The sequence below is a fragment of the Malaya genurostris genome, chromosome 3 (genome assembly GCF_030247185.1).
Source record: "Malaya genurostris strain Urasoe2022 chromosome 3, Malgen_1.1, whole genome shotgun sequence".
NCBI classification, from domain to species: domain Eukaryota; kingdom Metazoa; phylum Arthropoda; class Insecta; order Diptera; family Culicidae; genus Malaya; species Malaya genurostris.
The window spans coordinates 196,538,373-196,552,602 of NC_080572.1; the positions used below are offsets into that span (position 1 = coordinate 196,538,373).

A 14,230-nucleotide genomic window follows, 5' to 3' on the forward strand; every position below is an offset into this window, starting at 1 on the left:
ACAGTATTTTAATTATCGTGGTTTTGAACGGCAAATTGAGATTTTAATCACTCATTACAATCGATTGAACGTTCCATGAGATGTCGAAGTAAGTTCCGCTTTAGAGTTTTTCGTCATTATTTCTGATACTTCCAGAGCTGGTCGTCAAATGGTGAGATAACTAAGTCCTCACAAGTCCCTATCTCATGCCTCCCCGAGCGTCTATGATGACATTTGGTCAATAGAACGGCGTCGACTGGGTGCTATCGCCTTCTGCGTTAGTAGCAGAATAAGAGGGTGCGAAATGGCTTGTAGGTTGAAGCCCATCCTAAAATGCAGTGTTTATCATAGTATATTACAACATATAATTCTGTTGTTTATTACATCATGTATTATTATTATTATTTTAATTATTATTATTATTATTATTATTATTATTATTATTATTATTATTATTATTAGAAGAGCGTAACTTACATTACGACATCAACTGTTATATTGTATCATAGCATATTATTTCATATATTATTGTCTTACACTATTTTATGTTATTATATAACATGTTGTATGGTATTATAATGCATTGCATTATATCATATTATATTGTATTATATTATATTATATTTTATTGTATTATATTATATTATAGGGTTTATTATGAGTAGTACTACGTACCTCTGCGCAAAATATAAATTCGTTTTCCTTATAAGTTATCATTTTTAAAGTAACTTTCAACTAAATATCAAGGTCGTCACAAGGTGAGCTTGGTTCTCACTGGTTCCTGTTTCATGCCTACACGTGTGTCTGTGGTGACAAATAGTCTATGGAATGCGTTGATGGCAGAATGAGAGGATGAGAAATGACATATAAATTCAAGTAATATAATATCATAGCATATCGCAACATATCATTTTATTTATTCTATTATCAATAATAATAACATATATTATTTTTATAGATGTAGATATTATTATTGTTATTAGAAGAGAAATATTCTACTTCCTGCAGTATTGCGAAGATAGAAGAGCATAACTGACACTCTACATTAACTGTTATTTTATATCATGTTTTGTAATATATTATATTATATTGTATGACATTGTATTATATTATAATTAATTAAAATATATTATATTATATTATGTTATATTATATTATTTTGTAATCTATTATATCATTTTATATTATATTAATTTCATTACACTATGTTTCATTGTATTTATCAATATAAAACATTTTGCACGGGGGCGTAAAGAGGAGGGAGCATCAGGGCATCGGACGAATTGATGACTGGACGAGGGATTGTGGATAGCCAGCCCAAGTCACTTGAAGGAAACTTGTTTCCTTCTGAAGGTTTGACATGAGTCTGACGCGCCCTTCTCAAACAAACCATCAGGCGGGTTCAAGCATGTATAGCGATATGCTTCATCCATGCACTGTATATTATGGTTGGAAGAGCATCTTTTATTCCCGCGGAATACGAGTAAGTGACTCTACTTACGTATCCGCCCAACCCTTTTTGTTCGCTTTTCGGTAACAGCTATAGTAAGAGGGTGAATGGATGAGTCATATCGGGGCTACTGTAAGTCTACCCGCATCCACCGGCAAGTCCTTGAACTGATGGTGGCTTCACTTCACATCACATCACATCACATTATTTCTGATACTTCCAGAGCCGGTATTCAGGAACTAGCATAACCCAAAATGATTCGTATGGCCATAAATTAATACGCCAAACAATTTACATCTTCTTTATATGAATAAATTTTAAAAACTCATCGTCCTGTAATTCCATAATCAGATATAATTCACCAATTTTGTATGGGACCATAAGTCCTTTAATTTGAATTTTTGTTTTTGAAGTTCAATTTAGCCTTTTTGAGAAAATGATTGAGTTTTGAGAAACGATTCGATACTGGAACCGGAATTCTAAAATCGGTGTAACCGAAATCAGTTAAATTCACCTATGTTGTGTAGACATCTTTGAGAAATTGTAGTGCGAATTAAATTTTTGGGTACCTTCCGAATCGAGAACTTAAACTGAAATAAATTTATTTGGTAATCGACTCTCCAAAACTTCCAACCCGATAAACCTGATTAATTTATGTGAAATGGACATTTTTATACTAATCACCCTGCATTTTCTAAACCAGAAGTCGGATCTGACTAAAAAGTAAGATGTTTTATAGGATTTTCAGATCTCTCATTTGAATCATAGATGGTTCTTAGATTTCATTTGAATCTTAGTTCGGTTCAGCCATCTACGAGAAAAATGAGTTGCATTATTTTAATTTCGTTTCACATATCATTCTGTGGTTGCGCAATCAGAAGTCGAAACGTAATTCAAGAACCTTGTTTGGGAGTATACTACTTTTCATATGAATCTTGTTTGTAGAAAACGGTTTACCCTTTTCGAGAAAATTGAATGAAATTATTTGTCACACACGCATTTACTGATCTCGACGACCTGAGTCGAATGGTATATGGGAGTTATGTTCTTCCATCATTTATTACTGTAAGTAGCTTAAATCAAAATAATTATGGAATTGCTTTCAACTTGAAAATGCTGCCATCATCTAGTTTACATGTCATACTCGAACGATTATGTTGCCAAAAACGAACCGTGCTAAAATCGGTCCGAGGCAAAATGCCATGAAAAAAGATGCTGTACACAGTCTTTTTGGTACTTAGAAACAATTGTATGTAACAGTATAAACAATCGTGTTTCATTTGTCTCCTAGACAGCGCTTTACCATAAAACGCGTAAAACTTCTACTACTGGAATAAGGCGAAAAGTCGTTTACATAAAAATTGATGTTAAAAATGGACGGATTTTGACAATCTATGGCTTGTTGGATAGTTATTACCGTGCGGAATCTAAGTCTAAAAACATATTCTGTGTTCAAGGTCAGTTGTGACAGATATTGTAAAATAACTGAAAATTTTGACAGAAAACTTCGTATAACTCAAAAAGTAAACATCCGATCTCAAAACCATTTAATAGCGTTCAGGGTGACGGAGAGACCTTTCATTTGCCACTAGTTTAATCAAAATTGGTCCAGCCATCTCTGAGATCTCGACTTCTTTGTTGACAACACACAAACAGACACACACGAACATTTGCTCAGTTTGTCGAGCTGAATCGATTGGTATATGACATTCGGCCCTCCGGGCCTCGGAAAGTTTTTCTACAGTTTGAGCGAATTCTATATCTATTTTTTATATTTAGAAAAACAGGTAAAAACTCCACTGTTTCACCAATACAATGCACTGTTACAATACTGTTTCACCAATACCGATCCACAAGTCGATTGCAACGATGGTTAAATTGAACGAATAACACTTCGAATTGATTCCTCAAATGAAGAAGCAATTGCTGAATGCGAAGCTTATTCTGAAGACAACGACAAATTATTATTATTATTATTATTATTAATATTGGCTCAAAACACAAATCCTTTTACATGCACGACATCGATAAGTTGACGAAGCTTTGTAATGATTGTATTATTCTTTAAGAAGATTCGATTTATGGCTGGAAGATTCCAGTTTCATCATCCTACACCACGTAATCATAGTACGTCGGCATGATAATGCACATCTCCCGTAATCGTACTCTAGTTGACTTGTTTTGTTTAACGTCAAGATTTTAAATCACCACCTTCTTGTAGGTTGTTTTGATCGATACACGGTTGTAACGACACTCCCATCTTGCCTGTGTCATCTCTAACCGAGAAGTTGAGGTTCCGTTTGGAACAACTAGGAACTCTTTTCGGCGTTTTCATAATCTCCAGTCTTCGATCTCCTCCCAAACATGGCTGTCGAAAAATGTTCCTCGAAAACTCTTGTTTCGTTGGTTTTTTGGGCCATATTTAAAATTTTCGTAAACTGGGTGTGCGAGTGGGTCGGATTAACGCTATGTACGAGCAAAATTTCGACGCGTTACTTTTCTTGTTTCGATGATATTTTTACAGCTGAATAGCAAACGTCAAATCAATTGTAGGTATGATGATACTAAACACACAACTTTAAAATAAGTGGCGTGCAGTTTATTTTTATTGTCAAATTTAAAACCCTGTTTTAATCCACCTAGTGGTGTAATGATGCCTTTCTCATATCAATCATACTATCATATATAATACTGTGGTATTCTTCAGAATAATAATCTTAAAAGAATTACCGAAATCGGTTTGTTTGACCGTCTACTGATAAAAACTATCAATTGGAAAAGATTTGAGGTCGATTTTTGAAATTTTTTAAGGTTTTTCCCCATTTTCAGTGATGGTATACAATTTTTAACCCACTTTACTCTATATTTCCGGATCCGGAAGTCGGATCCGCATGAAATTCAGGAATTACGCATGGGACCACAGGACCTTTCATTTGAACCTAAGTTTGTGAAAATCGGTCACGCCATCTATGAGAAAATTTAGAACACATATTTTAATTTTTTTGCGCATTTTACCCCATAGCTCCGGAACCGGAAGTCGAATTCAAATAACATTCAGGAATTTTGTATGGGACCACAAAACCTTTCATTTGAATCTAAGTTTGTGAAAATCGGTTCAGCCATCTCCGAGAAAACACACACACACAGAGACATTTTGCGTACTCGACGAACTGAGTCGAATGCTGCATGACACTCGGCCCTCCGGGCCTCGGTTCAGAAGTCGGTTTTCACAGTGATTGCATAACCTTTCTATACGAGAAAGGCAAAAAATCGGTATGTTAAAGTTGACCAATCTTTGATCTGTACACTTTTTATGTTAATATCATATACCAGCGATCTGTACACCAATTATTATTACATACAAACCAATTCGCACCCTCTCATTCTGCTACTAATGCAGAAGGCGATAGCACCTATTCGACGCCGTTCTGTTGACCAAATGATATCATAGACACACGGGAAGGCATGAGATAGAAACTTGTGAGCACTTCGTTATCTCACCTTTTGACGACCACTGTGTGTATGTGAGTGCCTATGAGACAAAAATGTACACTCAATTTGATCGGGGATGGCTTAACCGATTCTTACAAATTCAGATTCAAACGAAATGTGGTGTGGACCCGTAGCAAGTTATTGAATTTTATCTGGATCCGACCTCCGATTCCAGAGTTACATGGTTAAACGTGCAAAATAATCGCAAAAAATGAGCACTAAATTGACTCAGATTTGGCTCAACTGATTTTCACCATCTTAGCTTCAAATGGAAGCTCTTATAATTCCATGGTATGGTTTTGCAATTTTTGGGACATGACTTTCGATTCTGGAATTACCGGATGAGCATTTGAAATTACAACAAACACGTACCAAATCATCTAAATTGGGCTAGAAACAACTACAATTCAAAAGTCTTGTAAGTTGATGGCCAAACGACCCAGTTTGGGCAATACCAATTCCCGGTTACCGGTTGCGGAAATAGTAATCAAAACTCCAACACTTCGAGCCTCGATTTCCCATATAAACGGTTATGCAAAAAGCTTCATTAGGTGGATTTAAAAAGGTTTTTAATTTTGCGTGCTGGAATATAAACAATTATAGTTACTAGTGTCAATCTGCAATAAATATGTTTCATTCGATACTATTTTAGTATCATACATTCAAACGTACGTCATTCAGTTGCTATACTCTAACCGCAATTTATTTGCTGTATTCTAACGCGTTTGTATGCATTACCATTCAATGATAAGTATGTACAGGTGCTTTTGTAAAGGTTAGAGGGAAATTACGTCGTTATTACTGTACCGTCATTTAGCGTAAAATTTCGCAAAAATCAAAATCTAGGTGGGTTGTCTACTGGTTGATCGAATCCAATCCTTTACACAATTATCTCCCATCATTGCGAATGCTTGTTTTTAGAAGTCCTCTGGAACTGGACAGTGTGTAAGATTTTTCATAAATCAGGTACATAAAAGTAAACTATTTTGACTCTCCCAAACATTTATCATATCAAAACATGTCATTTTTGAATTGTGCAAATATAAATAATTAATACCAAGTTACTCCCAATTGACGGTACTGTGACTGTTTAACAAAAACATGTACAATACACGTACTTCACGTGGCAAATTGTGTGCGTTGTGACTGTTGATTCGATGATTCATAAGAAAACAATTTTTACTAGCAATGAAGATGTCTTGTTGTGAAAAGGGTTTGATTGTTCGGAGAAATCAATTTGACCGACTGATTCATTCGAATTCGTATTTAGAGGACACAATGCACACCAAACTTGTAAATCCAGTTTTTTTTTCGAGAACAAGATGCTGTCTCTTCCATCATCGATGAAAACATCATTTTCTTGTTGTTGTTCCTGCTAATGGAGTTCCGTTTTGTGCAGTCAAACTGGAAGAAATGCAACGTAAACAAAGCCAAAACAAAGTCGTTGCCTTCCTCCGTCGTTAGGTTCAATGTCATCGACGACGTGCCGGCTATGATCTTAAACCAGATACCGAGCCGCACTAATGATTTCCTCCGCTACGCTTGATCAAGCATCGGTTCCGTTCCTCCGATTTGGCGCCGTTGGCGTGCGCAACGGCCAGGCAAGAATGACTAATCCGCACTGGTCAATCCACAGCGTAATTTACTGCATCGGAATAAGTACAGTCATTATATGCGACGACACCAAAGAGTGACAAAATGTGGCTAGCCTGCATTTAGATTCGACCTGCACCGATGATGATAACCGTCATTAGTAGTCTTAGTGATATCCCAGGCACGTTCAGTTATTTGCCGCACCATGTTCAGGGGACCGTGCCAACGTAGCAAACAAAAACCGACTCCTCTGTCTTAGGGAACACATAATGAACCGGTAAGCCAATGGTTTGGATAATCCGTTTTCTACTAAATTTAACGGTTCCGTTTTTTTAACTACCACAATCGGTGAATCAATGCCGTAATAAAAATAATCTAGATATCGAATGCTCCGGTTTTTTTATTCGTTGATAGTTATAGCTTTTTCTTGTTTGTCTTTTCATTTCAGGCGGCTCGTCAAAAACTATCAACCAAAAAAGAGCAAAGAAGACGAAGAAAATGAGTAAGTATGAAAGACTGTAACCTGATTTTTTTTCACTCTGAATAGCTGTCATTATTTATCGGGAGAAATTTTTCTTGAAAGTAGTGTCCAGGGCTAGTTTATTTGTTAGATTTGAATTAAGTAAAAACCGAAACAGGAAAAGATCATTCATGGAAGCTGTTGAAAAAAATCCATGAGAAAAATCATACAGTTGCTAGATATTCACTTTCAAAGTTATGAACCAAGAGAGACGATAACATCCAATTCTGTTGATAGTTTTTGTGCATTGCATCGTTTACCTTCTCTATAAAACGTACTGTAAGAAACTGTCAAAGTGCAAAGAGACTTCTGCAATATCAAACTGCTTACAAAACTTGACAAAATGACAACCTATTCATTTTCACTGATTAGCAGAGTCTGGGTGGATAAACGCGCTCGTCATGTATCTCGAAGAGTTTTGAGAAACAGTAACCGCTTTTTCCGCACTTACTAACGCATCGTCTTCGATTCATCAGTGCAGAGTGGTCAAATTAAAATTTTACTGAAACTTAGCTGTTCTAATTGAACCTCTAATGATACAGTTTAACGCTATTTGATTATCCTCCACATTCTATCCACGGTAAATTTCGGATACCAAAATAATAACAGAAAAAAATATAACACATAATTCAACAAAACCGGATGTTTATTTCAGAATAATAGAAGTATGGAATAAAAACAGTTGATCAAGATGTCAATCCTTCTTTCTTCGAAATCCTCGAACTGTCCGTGGTGTACCCGACATTAGGTTCGGAAAGGTTCGGTACCATTCGCTTTCTTCTTAGTTCAGAAGAGCTTTCGCTTTCGACTAGAGCCCAGTACTTCTCTATTGGGCGAAGTTCGGGACAGTTTGGTGAGTTGGCTGATTTTGGTACGTATTTGACCTCTTTTAGTTTATACGCATTTTACATAGTGACAAGAGGCCACGAAACAGAGCTAGAGAACCGATAAATGCTAGCAACCGCTTTCGCAGATATTCTTTCACAACTATACCTATAGTGCCGGTAGAAACGGAACTTTAAGATTTCGAACCACAACTACATATGTCCTGCCAAATCAAATACTTCTTCAGAAATTTTAAAACTTTATTTGATCGGAAATTCTCAATGATATGTTTCAGTCTTGTTAAAACGTAGAGCCGTGTTGAGATAGTTTCAAATTTGATCAGTATCAAACGGGGAAAATAGATTAGAAAAATGACTTGCCAGTGCAACAATGTAATGGAAACCGCGAAAGAGACGGGGCTCGAACCCGTAGCTTAACTCCTATCCGGGGAAATTGTTTTATCAATTAAACTACCCTGCACATCAAAATACATGAAGAGATGGACCAAATGACTAGAAGAACCAAGCATGCTTTGCTTCACTTGGCCACCACAGCATTCAATTATAGTCTTATCCCTATGAAAACATATCGAACAGAAAATCAACACACATCACATGTCTATCTTCACTTCTACTTTGCCATCCGACACTGATTTGAGATTTTATTTTTGTTGATCTCAAATCAGCGTCGGATGGCAAAGTAGAAGTGAAGGTAGACAAGTGATGTGTGTTGATTTTCTATTCGATAAGTTTCCGTAGGAATATGCCTATAATTGAATACTGTGGTGGCCAAGTGGCGCAAAGAATGCTTGGTTCTTCTAGTTAATTGGGCTATCTTTTCATGTGTTTTCATATGCAGGAAAGTATAATTGGTAAACCAATTTCCCCGGTTAGGAGTTAAGCTACGGGTTCGAATCCCGTCCCTGGCGTAACATTTTCGCGGTTTTCGTTACGTAGTTTCATTCGCATGTCATTTTTCCAATTGGGAATTCTCAGCAATGGCGTTCCTTCGTATTGAGTTATAAAAAACCTGAATCGTAAACTGTTTAAAGTCTTCGAGCATGTTTGTTTCGTCGTCCATTATGCTACAAGGCAGATCACGACTTTTAGCAGTGAAATATTGCTCATCATCACCGTTTGGCACCTTTTTCACTTTGTACACCTTCAGTCCTTGCGTCTACTTCGCTTTTTGTACGTATGATTTCATGTCCATTTATCGGAAGTATACAAAACTTGGTTCTTTTTGGTAGTCCTAGTTTCTGCAAGATCGCGTACCGATAATTCGGATTTTGCTGTGTTCGTACAAAAAAACGGGTGCGCACTTTCACTTAATTCAATATTATTTTACTGAATGTAACTAAATAGTAAACAATCTCGAGATAAAGTGAAGAGTTTCAGTAAAAAACCGTTTCTGCGATTCGTGAAATGCCCACCTGGGTTCGATCCCCAACCCCGCACATGGGGTCAGAAAGCATTTTTGGCCCGAAAAGGCGAATGACCTTAAGGTTGAAACCTCTATAATCGAAACAAAAAAAAATCTACACTGAACGAAAAGTGTCCGGCCAAAGATGTTAAAGCCGTGGTTAAATAAATGATATAAAATAGTGTCCGGAATTAAACGTGGACAGGCACTAGCAAAGCCAAGTTAGGGTTCTGCATTCCTTGACCTTATGTTTTAACACACTTCGCATATTAAGTGTATAGAACAATCTCACGGCTAGTGCTATGATCCTAAAGGCATCTTTCCATCTCGATCTTCCATTCTTGCAAAGTAAGCAATGATAACCACTACTTGTCCGAGATGTGAAAAAGAATTAGGAAATAACGCTTAAAAGATACCCGGATGGTCGAGTTTCAAATACCATTAGACTCGATTTGTCGAGATCGCAGAACATATGTTCAATTTTTTCGCTGATGTCTGAACCGAAATTCACAAACTTGGATTCAAATGAAAGGTCCTACAGGCTTCTATTAAAATTGATCCTTTGATTTTGATCTGACTTTTAATTCCAGAATTACCAGGTGATACGTGAAAAGAAATAAATAACACTCATTTTTCGCATAGCTCGCTATTGGATTTTTTTCCTGATCTTAGATCAAAATGAAAGGTCTTATGTCCCATAGATTGCTTTTGAATTTTATTTTATTTATATTTTTTCATGAATGTTAAAATCATCCATTTCAACAGAAGGTTGACAGCCATTTAATTGAAACTACTTTTGTAATGTTCAAAACAATGGATTTAAAACAGTTTCGTGTGTTAGTTTACCATTACTTCTTGATGAAAAAAACTACTGTACAAGCTTAGCAATGGCTTCAAAAGTGCTATCCGGACTCTGCTTCATCGAAAAGAATCATTTGTTTTTGGTTTACTGAATGTAAACGGTTTCTTACAGACACCGATAATGGTGAACATTTTGGACGTACAATTGAGATGCTTACTCCAGAAAACATAAAAAGTCCATACCTTATCGTGAATTGAAAATGCGTGAGATAGAAGAGCCCGAAATCAGAAGTTAGTATCTTTTCAAAGTAGATGCCGCATTTACTCACAGTCAGTGGCGTCTCCTCCTCATGTGCACCTCGTGCACTGCACAACCGGTCGAATTCAAGGAATTACTCCAACCCCATCAAAATTCAACTATTTTTTTTTTTGGAATCTTTATTTATTCGATGAAAGCAGGTTGGATCGCACCGAAATTTCGTGTATTTACACGCATCTCATATACATCAGACATAAAATTTCAAGTATCTGTTGTCGCTGTGTTTGTGTCTCTTCCGTGCACATAAGTTACTGCACAGATTCAAGAAGAGAAAGAATTAATCAGCTCAGCTCTGAGATTTGTTTGTGTAATAAAAATCCCATCCGAAAGTATATCGTTTTCTCATTGTATCAAAAAACACAAGCGAATCTCAATTCCTCAATCTTTAGTTTTCACTTACAACGAACTGTAACATCTGCTATCATACCACATAAGCAGTGCACAACTAGTCAATTTTGTCACGAGACGCCACTGCTCACAGTCGATCAAAAACAACAACGTATTTGCGTCGATATGTGAAAATGGATGAAATATGGATCCATCAATTCACTCCGGATTCAAAACTTTCATCATCTGAGTGAGTGAGTGAATCTGAGTGAATCACGTCCGAGGTGTCCAAAAGCAAAACAATCAGTCAGGAAGGTTATGGCTTCATTATTTTCGGATGCACATGGTATAATCTTCATCGACTATCTTGAGAAAGGAAAAACAATCAATAGCGAATACTACCTAGCGTTGTTAGATCGTTTGAATGTAAAAATAATGGAAAAACGATTTAAATTGTCGAAGAAAAAACCACGTAGTTTTTTATGCGGCTTTTTTACGCAGATTTCTGAAGTTTCGCGGTTTTTTACGTGGATTTCCGAAGTTACACTTTTTTATGCGAAAGTTATCTTGTTTTCGTAGTTTTCTTGTGCTATCTCGATTTTTTTAAAAAAAGATAACGACGTTTCATGCATTTATAAGACGTTTGGCATCAAACATCAAATCTCAAACCAATTTTCTTCAAACAAATTCTTGTCGAGGTAACACCAGATGTTTCATGATTTTTGACAATAAAAAGCTTTTTCTATAGTTTTACGGTTTTACGCGGATTTTTGAAGCTACGCTACGGTATTTTTTGTGCGGTACGTATCCCCGCGTTAAACATGCCTCAGTGTATCTCCAAGACAATGCACCGATTCAAAAGGCGATGACAACGATGGGTTCATTGAACGAATTACACCTCAAATTGATTCTTCATCCACCGTACAGTCCAGATCTGGATCCCACTGACTACTGGCTATTCGTTGAACTAAAATGCTCACCGGTAGGAAATTCAACTCAAATGAAGAAGCAACTTATTGAGTTATGTGTTATAGTTATTCAATATCACTCGGATTCGACTTCCGGTTTAAGAGTAACGAGGTAATAATTGTTAAAAATTTCAACTCATAATTCAAGTAACGATGCAAAATATAAACGAAATATACAAACTGGTCTCAAAATGAATGAAATTTGTACATTTTGTAGGTCCATTGCCAAACAAATCAACTTCGGTTATAACGTTTCCGGTTCCGTAAGCACTTAAAAAATGGGAATTACATTCATTTTTCTTATTAGAGTCTATGACGATGCCATCAGTACACAGCTAAGTAGATTGAGACAAGGTTCGAAAAAAGTTTTAAACACGGATCACTCAAAAATCTTGTCCTGTACCAGTTCAGAGAATTTTGCGAAAGGACACAGATTCCACAAAGTGACAATTTGTCGTATTATCGACTTTCAATTTGAAAGGTTTCTTAATGTCATCCTAAGAGTGCACGATTCAGATTTCGTTATAACGTTATTTTTCGTTATGACGTATAAAATCACCATGAACTTAGTTGAACTTTTCTTCTACAAAATTTTTGAAAAAATTTTAGTCACCAGAATGCTTGAATTTTTAAACAAACATAACGTCTTTTACCAATTTCAATACGGTTTCAAACAAAGTTCTGGCACAGAAACTGCTATTATAGAACTAGTTGATAAGATAATGAGTGAAAATAGATCGTAATAGTATGGCCGGTGCCTTATTTCTTAACCTTAAAAAAGCTTTTGACACATAATATTACTGGAAAAGCTCGATTGTTATGTTCGATGTACAGTGACCCAAATGTCCTTGATCAATATATTGTCATTGAATTTACTTAAAACGAAACACATCATCTTTCGTTCCATGCGAAAAGTGTTACCAATTCATGACAACTCGAAGCTAACAGACTACGTAATTGAAAATGTTCAATGCTTTGAATATCTGGACATACATCTTGACCCTACGTTATCGTGGACTCATCATATTCGTTCTGAAAAAATACAAACTTTTCAAAATAGGTGCCCTAAAACCATATTTAATAGACCTCTGCTGTTCTCTACGTTTTTGTTGTACTCCGACTACTTTGGCCCAAAAGCGAATTCTGTTTTTTGGTCCTAGAAAATTTAATGCACTTCCTCTACTGAAGTGTTCTGCTGCGACACTTTAAGTAGTTCAGTTGGTAAAGCAATTCCTCCGATTCGATGAAGACCGATTGAATTTCCTTTATAATGATGAATTCATTGCGAGGTTTGTTGAAACAGAAGATCAAATTCCGCTTCCGAATGTTGTACCCTGACATTACTTTACTTTCCTATGCCGTGGGTATCCTATGATGTATCAATAGTATAATTTACTAGTTTACATGCACGAAGCATTTCACGTGGTTTATTTAACGACATTTCGATGCAAATTGTTTTGGATGAATTTCTAAGACTTTGGGTCTTTAAATTTGTCTAGAAGATTGTTTGGAAGTTACCGTACGTTTCTACTGTTAATTGATGTGCGGCACCACAACTAGAAAATGTTCAAAAGATCCCGAACTAGAAAGTGTTCCAGAGATTTCAGAAACACTAAAAACACCCATCCGTGATCGTCGAAGCTTCGGTTAAAGTAGTAAGAGCAATGTAATTGGTTTTCTAGAAATATGTCCAGAAGGGATTTTGTAGATCGTTAGACAAAAAACAATTAGTTTCTGGTAGCTCTGCCTAGAGAACACACATTTTTTTTCATCGGTTTTGGAAGAATATTTCAGTCATATTAAGAAGAATTCATAAAACTTTTTTTTTTTTCATTCCACGCGTACAGATTCTCCTCCTTTCAAGCGTTCAAGTGCGTCCTCAAGGAAGTGGCAGACCTGGCCGGACAGCGGGAGGTCGTCGCGGAGAACCTTCAGCTACAGGTACTGCAGGGTATCTCGCTGCTTGCCAAAAACCTTCGCGAGGAGCGCAAAAAATCCCTCAACGAGGGTGCCATGCTCACACACAACCTCAGCAATCAGATCGCTTCGCTGGACCGAGCGAAACGAAACTACGAGAAGGCCTACCGGGAGGCGGAAAAATCTATCGACAGCTATCAGAAGGCGGATGCCGACCTCAACCTGAGCCGGGCCGAGGTGGAGAAACAGCGGAACAACATGAACATTCGTTGCGGTCAATCGGAGGATTCGAAAAACGAGTATGCCAATCAGTTACAGAAAACGAACAAACTTCAGCAGACGCATTACGAATCGTCACTGCCGGAGGTAAGTCTGTCGTAGCATTGCGCGTGCCGCCGTTTCTTCACAGTTGATCTATCCGATAGGTTTTCAACCGATTGCAAGAGCTGGATGAGAAGAGAACTCGAGGACTGAAGGAATTCATCAAAGGTGCAGCGGATGTAGAATCAGCAGTAGCTCCCATCATTGCGAGGTGTCTTGAGGGTATGGTGAAAGCAGCCGATTCCATCAACGAGAAAGAAGACTCGTTGAAAGTAATAGAAAAGTAAGAACGAAAT

General features: G+C 36.8%; 1 protein-coding gene across 15 annotated transcripts in view; it reads left to right on the forward strand.

The window, feature by feature from the left end:
* LOC131437375 (formin-binding protein 1-like) overlaps positions 1-14,230 on the forward strand; it is a 231,350-nt gene that overhangs the window by 190,799 nt on the left and 26,321 nt on the right. For all 15 annotated transcript variants that reach the window (XM_058606659.1, XM_058606661.1, XM_058606668.1 and 12 more), the window contains exons 3-5: positions 6,963-7,016; positions 13,544-13,979; positions 14,039-14,217. In XM_058606659.1, the coding sequence (XP_058462642.1) occupies positions 6,963-7,016; positions 13,544-13,979; positions 14,039-14,217 (669 nt within the window). The remainder of the gene's footprint in view (positions 1-6,962; positions 7,017-13,543; positions 13,980-14,038; positions 14,218-14,230) is intronic.